The 14,613-nt window shown below is 39.4% G+C and overlaps 1 protein-coding gene across 1 annotated transcript in view; it reads right to left on the bottom strand.

Moving 5' to 3' along the window:
* The window catches only part of DNAH8 (dynein axonemal heavy chain 8), a 536,895-nt gene that overhangs the window by 54,353 nt on the left and 467,929 nt on the right, over positions 1-14,613 (bottom strand). Inside the window, exons 77-81 of the mRNA XM_065401473.1 lie at positions 14,264-14,369; positions 8,463-8,715; positions 8,167-8,357; positions 4,133-4,254; positions 530-648 (exon numbers count right to left, since the gene is read on the bottom strand). Coding sequence (XP_065257545.1) covers positions 530-648; positions 4,133-4,254; positions 8,167-8,357; positions 8,463-8,715; positions 14,264-14,369 — 791 coding nt within the window. The remainder of the gene's footprint in view (positions 1-529; positions 649-4,132; positions 4,255-8,166; positions 8,358-8,462; positions 8,716-14,263; positions 14,370-14,613) is intronic.

Here is a 14,613-nt window from a genome sequence, read left to right as displayed (position 1 = left end):
GGCAGTTTTGATTAATCAATGTAGTCACATAATGGGATTTTTAATAACCCCATCTCTTTTTAAAAACAAAAAACCCTTCATTTTTGAAAATTAGTTATTTTGAAAACAAAAAATGAAAATAAAAATTATGATAATTTCCACACAAAAATAAAAAAAAATTCATTTTGAAAATATATAGAATGAAAATGATTTTAACATTTTCAATAATTTTTTTTTTGGGGGGGGGGGTTCTAGAGTTCTCTTCCTATTGCTGTTTAGCATGATGATCCTTCCTTAATATTTAAGGCAAAGTTGAAGAAAAGTATTTTCTGGAAAACTATTAACTATATACTAGATGATTCCAAACATAAAGAGTTTCCTTTTTCAGTGAGTGAATCTTAATAGTTAAATATTACTGCATATCATATATAGAAACTTTATACAGTGCAGATACTATTAATTACAGCACAATGATACACTTCGATATTTACTGCAATAAGTAACTTATCTCAGTAATGAACAGTGCTCCAAAACCTATGATGATTCTCACCTGATAAGCAAAAGTTTGCGACATGTATCTAGTGAGTCATTGTATCCATCAGGAATAACTTCTTCTTCAGGAGCATCTTTATCAAACCAACTTTTCCACCCCTTCTCATTGCGGGATATCTAAATTTATTACATGAATAAACACATAAATAAACTTTGCCCATAAGAAAATGTACACAGTCATTTTAGAAAGTTATGTTTTAATAATATCCTTCATACTATTATGCTAAGTAGAATATATGTCACATCATGGGGAGATTCTGTAGCATTTCTGGAGATATATGTTTTGTGATATTAAGATGTTGGTGACAGATCTGTTTGAGCATCCCCTGACTGACCATCCACCAAACTGCTGTGAGGGGAATACAAGCCTCTGGATCCCTGGATCACTAGATGTTTTAAACCTACAAGGCATGAATGGAATCCAGTCACTACCCCTAGCTTGGGGACCCTGGCCACATTCTTGGGGCACAGTCCCTTTATCTATCACCCCAGGGTGAGAACTGGAATTTGCCGTCCAGCTGCCTAGCCCCTGGATGCAATGGTGATCCTTCGGATTCTCCCATATTTAAACACACCCTCTCACAGAACTCCATCTTAAGGTGTGAATTTTCTTGTTTACTGTTTAACTGTCTCAGGAGACTTTTGTAGTAACTGTGAAGCAGATAACACATACACACTTTGCACAGGATTTTAACATAATTCTCTTTTACTTAATCATATAAAGCACAAGAGAATACAGAACATTTAGAAAACACTAAACATCTTAACTGTGATGCCCTTCACTAGCTCATCCTTCCCTGGAGAGTCCTTGGGAGAGCATCTTGGCTCAGGAAGGAAGGCAGAGTCCCTGCCTTATGTAGGCCCCTTTATGCTGCAATGCTTCTCTCTCCTCTTGAGTTAGAGACAAAAGGGCCAAAACCTCCAATGCCCCCTGTTCCTGTGTATCTCCCTAGTTTATGTGCCTCCTTTCAACACCTGGCTTCCTTTATTCTGCCTTTTGGTAACTTTCCATTGCTCTCCTCTTCTCCTCTCCCTTCAGACACAGGAGGAAGTATCTTTTCCGTTGGGATGCAGTTACTCTTTCAAATAACTACTGTGGTCAAAGCACAATTATTTAAAGTTAAATACTTTCCTATCATTCTCAGTGTGAGGAAGACATGCTTTTCAGGCAGGTAAGGCATGGTGATACACATACAGAGAGAGGCATTCATGATACAGCAGTTTTGCTAGTAACTGCTCATGATAATTTCATGTCAACCAGAATTCATAAATTGTATAGACAGATTCCCAAATTGTATACTGTAATATTCATGGATTGCAGGGCTAGAAAGAACCACTGTGATAATCTAATATTAAGATATTGCAATAAAATATTGTGATATTAAGGTATAGTCTCCAAATAATTTGCCTTAGAATAGATTACTACCCAAACAGAGAATTATAGTCTATGTAGGAAGCTAGTAAGTTCATCTGTTTGGCAGGATGATTCTACACTACAAGCATGCAGGAAGAAGAGTATTATAATTGATATGTCTCTCTTAATAATAAAGTACTAAGAGATAATAGCTAAAATGGTCACATGTGCCACTTTGGGCCAAATGGTCAAAGATGCCCAAGTCAAAAATAACAGCTGATGCTAACCTACAGCCATCATATTATGCAGCTTTTGAAATGCCAACTGAGAATAAGTCTGACCAACTGAGAATAAGTCTGACCAGCAGAGTGATCAGACCTCTCCTAGAATATCTGTCAAGAGATATGAAGGCTATAGTGAGACCACAATGATGGTCTCTATATAAAAACCTAAAAAACAGAGGCAGAATTGGGACCTGAATGAAGTGATTGAAGGTATGTCTATACTGCACGCTTCTTTTGGCACTGTGTTGTGTACATTTGCACATAGCCCCCCTCACATGGGTATAAATAGCAGTGTAGCCAGTGAGGCACGGCTTAGGCAAATAGAGTAAAGACACGCCTGAAGGGTGTGGGAATGTACACAAGTGCATACCCTACAGGGCTCTCTACTCAGCTAAGCCATGCCTCCCTGTCTACATTGCTATTTTTAGCAGCATAGTGTCCTGCTCCTTCCTTGCTGCTGGAGTCTTTCCCAATGCAGGAAAAGACTCAGGCAGCGAGAGGCAGTGGGGAAAAGCTCCGTCAACTGCCCACTGCGAGAGCCCTGTCCCACCACAGGGAAAGACAGCAGTAGAGGAAAAGGTCTGGTGGGGGTGGGGGGAAATCCCCGCTGCATCCCAGCTCCCAGAGTCTTTTCTCAATGTAGTGAAAGGCTCCAGCAGCAGGGATCTGATGAAGTCTTTCCCCCCTGCTGGAGTCTTTCATGGACATGTGCACACAGCTTGCTTTTCACCGCATCATGTAACTACATATATACTGACACTGGTGTGTAGTGTAGACGTAGCATGAGAAGTAAAGTCTTCTACAGCAAAGATTCTTAGATCAATGCAGGGGAAAGAAGAGGCATGCTAAGACTTGTATATATACTGTATATTAAGAAAGGTCTGGTTGGCTCACTAGGCCTTGGACAGTCTCAAACTTCAGAAGTACTATATCTCCATGAGGCTGGGGGAGCACAGCTTGCTCACTCACAACTCATACAGACAGAAGGAGTGAGGAGCAAATGTGCATAACTCTTCTCCTTATGGGGGTCCCTCCCAATCCGGCATTGCCTGGAACTAGAAGTTTAACAACAGCTCAGAAATAGCTGTATGTGGAATCTTAGCCTAACTACCAAGTAAACCAGAGAAATGCAGATCTTATAACCAAATAATTGAACTCTGAATTAATCTCTCTCTGTTTAAATATTTGTTTCTCAGCCACATCTAGAAGTAGTAGTAGTGGGGAAAGGATCCCTGCATCCCCTCATCTTGAACTATAGGGCTGGACATCCCCACTAATGGCACCAGACACTATCCTGCCTTAGCATGACATTCTGGGCATGAAGCAAGCCTTCTAGGCACAGCAGGTACTTTCCCAGAAACAAATGTTAGCAGTAGCACCAGGACAGGGAAAGGTCCCCATCTCCACCTCAGATCTTCACAGCCCGAAGACATCAGCGAAGGTAGCAGACTGTTTTCTAAAATTTGAATTCTCCACATTTTCTGTTTGCCCTAACAACCTTCCACATCTCCCTTATAGTCCCTTCACTGCTAGATTCATACTTCTTGCCTCCATGCTCCCCTTCCTTCCTCCTCCTCTCTTCTTCTTTCCTCTGACATTCATCCCTTATGTCCCTCCATTACTTTCTTTACCCCTAATCCCTTGCTCCTATACCCTCTCACTCCACCTTTACACCGCATATACAAAAATATTAAAAATAAATAAAAATAAATGAATATTTTTTGAAAAAGGAAAGACATAGAATCAATGTGCCCATCACCATTCATATCAGTTCGCTTCTATGTTGGGCCCCCTTTCCCCAGCCCTCTTCTATTTTTGTCTTTTTAGAAGATAAGTTCTTCAGGGTAGTGATCATGTCGTAGGGGGTCTATACAGCATCTACGACAATGGGACCCCAATCCTGATTGGGACCTTTGGATATTAATACAAGAAAGATAAATAAGTGTAACGACAACAACAACACCTGATTCATAATTTCTGCAAATTGTGGAAGTTTGCTCAGTTCCACCAGATTCAGCCATGTCATGTCAAGAATCCACCGGAATGGTTTGGGAGGGCAAGCTTTTAGATCCAGCGCTGCACCTCCTGGAACAAAATATTGTTGTGATGAAATACACATGAATCATGCTTGATATTTCTGTTCCATTGTGCTGAAATACTATAGGAATGCCAGTAAACAATACAAGCTATGCTTTAGAACTCAGAGAATTATTATGGCAGTGGAGGAGGAAAAAAGGGATGGAGAATTTTTCTGCTCACATCTTCATCTTCATCTTCTCTAAGATTTCTACATGTTTTAAATGTGAGCAGCTATGTTCACTCCTCCAAGATGCTCACTTGCAGATTAAATTTCTATATCTCATTTTCTGAATGCAGGGACCCCTTTAATATATTCACCAGTTCAGTTTAAAAGTATATGTTGGTAACACAGTATGAAATTATTTAATTTGGAAGCTCTCACCCTTAAACTGAGAACCTCCTGCTAAGTCCTAAAGAAGCATGTACTGTTACTGATGAGCAATCAAAAATGTTATCCTTGTTCAACCTCTTGAACAAGAATATATAGTGGTTGCACTTAAGAAGTTTTCTCTGTTTTGAGATATCACCTATGTTAAGAAAAGGAACTGCTCTTTGAAACAAGTAGAATCTTTCAAAATGAAAGAAACTTTTCAAGTGTGACTATTATATACTCACTACAATATAATGTAGCTACTACCACAACCAAAGCGGAGCAGTATGTGTACACAGCCAGAACTGACACCAGCTGTAAAGACAATTGACTTAGTTTTAAACATTAATTTTGTATAATTAACTTGAAATATTTGTTCATTATAGGACATATTCTTAGATCCATGTCACAATCCTTCAGATCTAGAATTTACAATCAGTTTTCTTAATTTTTACAGGAGGGTACCTTGCTGTCTTGAATATTTATTTTATTACAAAATGATTTATTGCCCTAACATTATTTCCTGATTCTGGATTATTTTAGTGCACAGGAAATTCATATGAATAAATTAACTTCCCTTTCATCTATGATGATGCAGTGTAGATTATTTTGCATTTACTTGTAAGAAGAGAAATATTCCTTTATGAAGAACTTCTCTCAAGACAGTCCTTTTTGTGACTAGTATAGCAGTAACGGTAAAATGGAATCTTATAATGTCAAAAACAATCCTTCACCAGCAGTGCTTACATGTTCAAAGAACAGTACAAACATTAACCAACTAATCCATCAGAGTTTACTGGAAAACCTGGGAAGGAGGAAGAAATTTGCAAAGGTAGAAGAAAGACCATCCTGAAGAGCCTAATCCTGCATGAAGATCAACAGAAGGCCCAGATAGCCAGGAGATACTCGACCCTCCTTATCTGACATGTAACTGAAGGAAAAGTGGTACAACCCAATTGTTACAGATTGGGAGAGGGATCAGGATACAGAATACAATTTCTTACCATGATTTCCTTTTTGTTAGCAGCTTCTTCCTTGATTTTCCACAAATGTGCAATGCTTTTTCTCTGTAAAATTTGAAGGTATTCCAGTGTTTGTTGCTCAGGGGCTCTAAAACTACTGCCATCCCCCACTTTAGGCCACCAGAATGGGAAAATGTATGATTACTTACCTGCAAATTTTCCTTTCTTTGAAGGGATACATCTGTGGCTATAGGGGGCAGAATCAAAGCTGACTGAACAGCTGATGAGGGACTAGTCCCCACCTTCTGGAGACCCCCACCTCTTAGTTTTGAGATGCTTCCAAAGCTAGCCCCTCTGGACGTGAAACACAAAATGAATCTCTTGTCCTGCATCAGCACCTTGTAAAAATAAGTTTCACAGATCTTCCTTTTTCAGGGAAGTGCTGGATCTGTGGACTGATCTCTTTGAAGAAGAACTTTTCAGCTAAGAAACCACAAATTCTCCCATTCTCTCTCAGAGCTAGGTCCACGAAGTCTCAGTGTGAGATTTTGTCAGCAAGGAAATGACAAAAATGTCTGTCAGAGAAAGCGACAAAGAGTCCTGTGGCACCTTATGAATATCCACTTCGTCAGACGCTGCATCTGACGAAGTGGGTATTCACCCATGAAAGCTTATGCTCCAATACGTCTGTTAGTCTATAAGGTGCCATAGGACTCTTTGTCGCTTTTTACAGATCCAGACTAACACTGCTACCCCTCTGATACTTGTCAGAGAAAGGATTCCCTTACTCTAAGGAATCACCACAGTGTGCAAGACGTACTTGCCAAAGGCTGCAGTGGCTGACGACTATCTATCTTGTAAAACTTCGTAAACTTATGCAGGGATGATCAAGTTGCAGCTTTACAGATTTCTCTGTAAGGGGCCTGCCATTTCTCAGCCCACGATACAACCACTGTTTGTACTGAATGAGCTCTGGAGGATTGAGTTCTTTTGCTCTATACGCCTCAGCAATGCATCAATGTGTCCAGCGAGAGTCTGATGATTTAGATGCATTAGCACATCTTTTTCTTGGCTGAAATACAACCAGTAAAGCTGCTGTTTTTCTTATGTTCTCTTTTGTTTTCAGTTAACACTTTAAGGCTCACCTTACATCCAGTAAATGCCATAGCTGCTTCTTTGGGTGAGAAGGATGTGGACAAAAAGAAGGCAATGAGAATTCTTGTGCTCGATGAAAAATTAAATTTACTTTTGGAATAAAGATGGGATCCATTCTCAAAACTACTTTATCTTTGTGAAAGATGCAGCAGGATGGAACAACTGACAAAGCTCTCAACTCTGACACTTTTCTTGGTGAAGCGATAGCAATCAAAAAGGTAATTTTGATAGTCTAGTAATACAATGAAACTGATTTTACAGGTTCAAAGGGCACCTGAATTAAGGTGTCAAGCACAATGTTCAAATCCCAAGATGGAGCTCTATGCAATTTAGGAGGACGCAATAGTTTGTCCTTCTGGTTGGAAATGGAAGTTTTTCTGGATATACTCAAAATTGCAAACAGTGCAGAAATATGTACTTTTAAGGTATTAGTCTGCAAACTGATGTCAAAACCATCTTGTAAAAATTCCAGAACATGAGGTACTTTGGCTACAGGATGCTGAATGTCTCTCTCTACAACAAGCTTTGAATTTAGACCAGATCCTTGAGTAAGCCCCGTTTGTTGATTTTAATCCTACATGCTAACGGAGTTTCAATGAGACCAACAGAGTAACCCTTTGGTTCTAGAAACTTCCTCTCAAATCCCAAACTGATAGATTTAACTTGCTTGGATCCTGGTGAAGAATTGGACCGTGGGATAACAAATCTGGCCTTGGATTCAGGAACAGTGGTGGCTCCACTGACATATTCACAAGGTCAAGAAATCAAGGAGTCCTGGGCCAGTGTGGGACCACCAAGATCACTTCTGCTTCCTCCTTTCTGATTTTCTGTATTACCCTGGCAATGAGAGGCACAGGGGAAAAGCATAAAGGAAGCCCTTTGCTGACTAAGTCACAGTCACAGGGCATCTATGCCTAGGGCTCCTGGTCTCTTCAAAAATGGTCTTAAAAATACAGTACCTCTTAGACTTTGCTTGATGCTTGCAGGACTACTATGCTGCTGTAGAGGAAATCCTCAATGCTTTGGTGATTTCCTATACGAGGGGAGGGACAGAGGAGTCAGAGGTAAAATGAGATTGCTATTCCCTGAGGAACAAATAAAAACTATACAAGCTGGTTGGGAAGAGCTGAACTGCCATCTTGTTCCAGAGACATAACTTCTGATAGCCTAAAATGGAAGATGGAGCTTAATCTTGGAGTTGCTCACAACAGCCGGGAACCACCTCGAATTCCACAGGGAACAGGCAAATCCCAGTTGTGAAGAATCATGGTAGAAGCTGTGCACCTAAAAGCTCACTTTGAAATAATGTAAATCAGAAGATAAAAACAAAGTTTACTGTCTACTATTTCTAACTTTAAAAAGCCCAATAACTCACCAAAGGAAATTCAAATAATTATTATTTTAAATACAAACACCTTTTTAATGTTTTACCTTTAATAAGTGCTTGGAACTCTTTGGGTTTGACCTGCCCTCTCTGAAGATCAATTTTTAGTGTCAGAAGAAGGGTAAAAAGAAATTTGTGGTATTCATAAAGGCCTCTGACAGAATATGTAAAAGTTTCAAATGTAAGATACTCAATAATATTTGAGATTCTTTTCTGAGGCAAAGGAGACTTTTCAGATCTAAAGTATGAAAACAAAATACAAAGCAACAACGTAATTAATATAAATATTAACTGGAATGGAAAGACAAAAATTTCAAAGATAGAGAAATCTATATATTCTTACCTGGCCATGGACTGATCAAATAACTTTAGGAACTGAGCCAGTGAAGTCTGGTACATGTTATTGACCATGCTCATTTCTGTGATAAGAAAATAAAGAATGCTTCCTCGTGTAGCAGCAGGTCGATATTCCTCTTGTGCAGTGTTAATCTTCACTTGAGTTTCTGCTGCCACATATAACTTTTCAGATACTTCAGCAGCTGTCTGCTTAGTTGTTCGCAGTACACCAATCAAAGATTCATCATCTACTAAAGAACCTAAAAGGGCAAATATGAAATATGTTTAGAATAGATTTTAGAATTTCCCATATGTAGAACTCAAAAATGAAAATTACTGAAGTTATTTACCTCAAACTGAAAAGATTTATTGAGTTTCACAACTTTTAAAAAATGCAGGTCGAGCAAAACAAATACAAAAATCAAAATACCAAATTTTGTATTTAGTATGTTAGAGAACTGCACTGATGCTGATGAAGATTTGACTGTACTCATGCAAGCTACAACTGTGCAGTGTGTCTGCTTTCACATGCATACAGTTTACTACATCCATACACAGCACTCCTTGAAAGAATTTCAGGTTCTGTGGATTGGTTGCACTGAAAAAATCAATGAGACTTAATCTCCTAAATTGCTTAAGCACTTTTAAAATGTTGTCCCTTATCCTGCAGTCCCTAGAGCAGATACATTTAGAGTAATATTTAATTAAGGCATTGTCTACATTGGAAAGCTTTTTTGACAGTTTTTCTCACTATAATTATACAGGTATAACTAAACCAAAAGAGTAGGTCCACGCTGGTTTGTATAAAGTGGCTTAAGCTACATCCCTTGTGAGTCATAGCACAAACAAAGTGCTCCCTTTTTTGAAATATCTACACAGCACTCTGGGTAGATATTTGAGGATGCAGTATTCCATGACTAGGTTTGTTTATTGCTGTGGATTGTGGGATACTTACCAGAACCAACTGGCTTTCTGCGACTTGGGGTCAAACTTCCATGATTCTGTCAAAGGTATTCCATAATTCACCTGGTTTTCACTAACCAGTGCTATTTTCAAACTGTTCCAGTTTCGAGCTGCTGTCAGACAGCACAGAGGAATCACTGCAATCCTAACCATCATTAGTACGAACAGGGAGCTCCAGATATATAGGCAGTCATGCAGGAGGGTGGCTGAGTAGAAGATGGAAGACTGATGCTACGTGGATACTGCTAGAGGAAGAGGAGGATGAAACCAGGAAATTATATCTATATGACATTTTCCTGGACTGGCTTCACTTGGTGGAGCGCTGCTTCTGGGCCTGGACAATGAGAACCAACTGGTGGTACAGGATAGTACTGCAGACCTGGTGTAACTAGTAGTGGCTGCAGAATTTCAGAATTCAGAAGGTCACTTTCATGGAAAGCTGTGCAGAGCTTACCCCAGAGCTTCAGTGTTGGACCAACAACATGCAAGTTCCCCAAAACATGAAGAAACATGTGGCCATTATCCTATCGGGTCTTGCAGTTCATCAACAGAAAGGGGTATTTTTCCACATAAGCCCTAGAAATTGATCACTCTGGCAAGTTCACTAACATTAACGTGCGTAGTCTGGAAAGGTCAATAATGCTGGGATTTTTGGAAATTCACTTATGTTTTATGTAATGAAAAATGGAACTTTTGCTCCCAAACCACTATGGACATTACTGGGGTGATTCCAGCTGTTGTTCTGGGAGGCCAAGCTTACCCTCTGCTTTCCTGACTTATGAAGCCTTTTATGGGACACTCGTATAAGAGAAAGGAGCTGTTCAACTATACCTGGAGTAGCAGCATAACAACTACAGAGCATGCATTTGGAAGAATGGAAGGAAGGTGGAATCTCATGACAAGGCTGAAGAGTCCTTAGAGATACCTGCCTTGTGTTAAAGGTGCTTGTTGTAGTAATATCTACCAGACATGGTGATGTTCAGCCAGTGCCTTGAAGAAAGTTTCTAAATCCACCTCAGTAGATACTAATGTGACAGATTATTTTAATGTAGCACTTAATACTTACTGGATGAGGTCCTCTCTGCAATATTGTTAACCTGGCTCTCCAGCTGGGTCTCTAATGGTGTCTGCAGTTGAGTCTCTGACTGGCTGTAGGGAGTGCTGAAGAGATTGTAACTGTCCAGGGGAATTTCCTCCTGGCTGGGATCCATGGTTGCCTGTGTGGTTTCCAAAGGTGACTGCTTCATTGTGGACCAAACTGTCCAAACATTTACCAGCAGTTTGTTGTGGCCTCTTGGGCAAAAATCTATTCTATTCTATTCTATTCTAGTTCTTATATTGCACTTATCGTTGTAGTAGCTGAATGCCTTCCACTGGTGCAGTAAGCAATGTGGCGCGCGCGTGCACGCGCACACACACACACACACACACACAGAGCTATCTACTTATTCTAGAGAAGGCAGGGAAAAAGAAATGGCTCCTGAGAAAGTTCTCATCTCCTAACAGACAAGGTTTAACCTTACTGTAGAAAGTTCCATTGTGTCAGAGAAATGAAGTTGTCAACGATAATGTTCATCCCAGAGCTTAAGGCAATCTTTTATATATCCTGGGCCATGCAGCACCTTGAAGATAAGACCCAAGACCTTGAATTTGATTCAATATTCTGAGGAAGCATTTCACAGTATACAAGTGTACTAGGAGCACTGAAGAGGTATGATTTTTGTAATTCTGCCCTAGATCCTTGTCTTTGATGCAGCACCAGCATGCATCCTGGGAATACTCCTTTGCCTGTATTTGCTCTGCTAAACACCTGTAGCTCTTTGTATTCCAATGACTTCTGGAAAGACTGAACTTGGTCCTTATCTGTCTCCACAGGTCACAGCAGGATCTCCTAACATAAGCACACACAAGCATGATGGCTGTAATGGACTTTGGGTTCTGTGAACTTGTCACAAGCTGGATTTGCAAAGAGATGCACTTAGGTGAGTGCTGGTATTTAAAGAGTGGGGACATCCAGTCAAGTGAACCCCAAGCAGTAGAGAGTGCATAGGTAACCTAATAGGCCAATCAAAATGAGAAGCAATCACAGAATCATAGAAATGTAGGGGTGGAATATACTTCAAGAGCTCCTGTGCTGAGACAGGATCAACCTGTTCTTAAAAACGTCCAATGAGAGGACTCCACAATCTCCTTTGGAAACCTATTCAGTACTTACCTATCTTTATAGCTATAACATTTTTCTGAGTAACTAACCTAAATCTCCATTGCTGCAGACTAAGCCAACTACTTCTTGTCCTACCTTCATTGGACGTGGAGCACAATTGATGACTGTCCTCTATAACAGCCCTTAACATATCTGAAAACTGTTATCAGGTCCCTCCTTAGTCTTCTTTTCTCAAGACTAAACATGTCCAATTTATTTAAATCTTTCCTCATAAGTCAGCTTTTCTAAGCCCTTTATCTTTTTGTTGCTCTCCTTTGCACTCTCTCTCCAATTTGTCCACATCTTTCTTAAAGTGTGATGCCTAGGCTTGTACACAGTATTCCTGCTGAGGTTTTACCAGTATTGAGTACAGCAGAACAATTATCTCCCACATCTTACAAACACTCCTGTTAATACATTCTAGAATGATATCAGCCTTTTCCACAATTGCATCACATTGTTGGCTCATATTCAATTTGTGATTCAATATAACTCCCAGTTCCTGTTCAGCAGTACTACTGCCTAGCCAGTTATTCCAGTTATATGCATTTATGCATTTGATTTTCCCTTCTTAGGTTTAGAACTTTGTACTAGTCTTTATTGAATTTCATCTTGTTGATTTCAGACCAATTCTCCAATTTATCAAAGTCCTTTTGAATTCTAATCCTGTCCTCTAAAGATCTTGCAACCCACTCACCTTGGTGTCATTTGCCAATTTTATAAGCATGGTCTCCACTGTTATCCAAGCCACCAATGAAAATATTGTAGGGATGGACCCTACATATGTTTTCCCAGTTTGATAGTGAACCATTGATAACTATTATCTGAGTGGGTTCTTCAAGAAGTTATGCACCCACCTTATAGTAATTTCATTTAGACCATATTTCCCTATTTTGTTTATGACAATGTAATGTGAGATAGTGTCAAAAGCCTTACCAAAAATCAGAATATATTATGTCTACTACTTTCCCCCTATTCATTAGGCAGTAACTCTATCAAAGCAAATTATGTTGGCTTGGCCTGATTTGTTCTTGGCAAACCCATATTGGACATAAGTTACCACTCAATCCTCTTGGTGCTTACAAACTGATTGTTCAATAATTTGTTCCAGTATCTTTCCAAGTATTGAAGTTAGGCTGACTGGTCTGTAATTCCCCAGGTCCTCAAAGCAATGTGGAAGGGTGGTAGAAGGACTACCTGCAGTGGCATAGCTGTTAAGAAATGGTGATGTATCTATATGAAGTTTTCAGCACTATGTCTCATTTAGAACTAGAATCAAGTTGCTTCCATGAAGATTAATTATAGTAGGATAAGACACAAGATAATGCAAAATATCATTTGTGTTTGGATGCAAGGCAGTTTATTATTTTTTGCATAATCTAAAGATATACTTTAAAAAAATCCTTTCCTCTATAGACAAGGGCTCAATGTCCTTTTCTCTTTGTTCTCTTTTTCAGATATCAGGAGAGTGGGACATGCTGCTGGCAACTCCCAGGAGAGTCAGTCCACTAAGATACATGGGCATAGTGAGTCTAAAAAATGATTTTGGCTTTTATATCCAATCAGGACAGGTATTTTTAAGAAAGCTGCTCCATAATCCTGTTTCATTGCACAATGGACTGGTATAAATGTGCCTAGTTGCACTAACTTCCGAGCTACACCAGTTTACAGCAGCTGAGTATCTGGCTGAAGTAGCTTTATCTCTCTTCCTACTATAGCTGCACTGTAGGTGTTAAACCCCCACTTCTCTGGCAATGTAAAGGGACCTTAAAAGGCATGTAAGTGATTATACCCCATTTAAGACGCCTTTAGACTACCAGAGCAATATAAAGTGCCTGCCTTCAATAGAGGCAGTGATATACTAGCTAAACAGTTTTTTCCTTTGTGGAAGAGATATCTCCCCTCAGAAGAGACATCTATAATAAGCACCACACACACTCCTGATGTTCCTACCAAGTCAGCACTGAGACTTAATTGTATTCTGCATCTACATACAATACTGATGCACAACAGATAAGGAGTCAGGGTTCTGATATGGTGATCCTCTTTTAGCTGTAACACTCCTCCAGATTTAAAGAGAGCAGGTCCCACAATAGGACAAAAAGGGAAACTGGTCCCCATATATGGTACACAGAGCCAAAACAGTTTCTACAGACTCATTAATTCATTTGGGTGTTGAGGATCTCCATGGAGTGGAGATACAGATGTTCCAGGGCCTCTGGGGCAGGATTCAACACCGAAACTATTACACAGCATCTACACCAGCTTCAATGGCAGATCTTTGGATTTCTCCTTCTCTGACCTCCCTCATATTCCCTTTCACCAAATCATACCTCTATGAAACTTTACTCTGTGCAAATGGTAAAGATCCCCTGTGTGACTTCACCAGATCCGGCCTCTCCCCAGTGGAACTATACCAGTTCATGACCATACATACATAGATGAGCATGTCTAGAGGGTTCATCTCAAATGCTAGTCACCTTCTTCCACTTTCCTTAGATAAGCTTCTGATAAAGGGTAAGTGTGGTTTAATATACTATTTCTTGCTTTGTTTATGGTTCACATAAAGGCCCTTCCATATTGACACTGATTAGTTTTATTTTCCCTATAAAAATCCCAGTTTTTACTCATTAATATATAACCTTTAGTTGCGCTTAGTTTATAGAGAAGATTGTCTTCCAATTCTTTCATCTTCCGCTTATTAAAAGTTACATCTTCCATGAGTTTAATTCGCTCTCCCTCCAGCTCCTAGTATCAGAAATCAAGAAAATGATACAACTGTTTATTGACTATACCACTGCATCATATTTAAAAAGCACTTGTCCATACTGCTGCTTACTAGAGCTTATATTTTATGTCAGTTATATTTTCCCTATTTAAATAAATGTTATTTCTATAACTTTTTTTATTTCTTTGTTTAAGTAGCATGTTTTTCCTGTGTTTATCCAGCTTCAACTATCTTAATAAATGCCAAATTGCAGTATATAATTTC

The sequence above is a fragment of the Emys orbicularis genome, chromosome 3, assembly GCF_028017835.1.
Source record: "Emys orbicularis isolate rEmyOrb1 chromosome 3, rEmyOrb1.hap1, whole genome shotgun sequence".
NCBI classification, from domain to species: Eukaryota; Metazoa; Chordata; order Testudines; family Emydidae; genus Emys; species Emys orbicularis.
The sequence above is the reverse complement of the archived record's forward strand: the minus strand, read 5'-3'. Positions and strand labels throughout refer to the sequence as shown.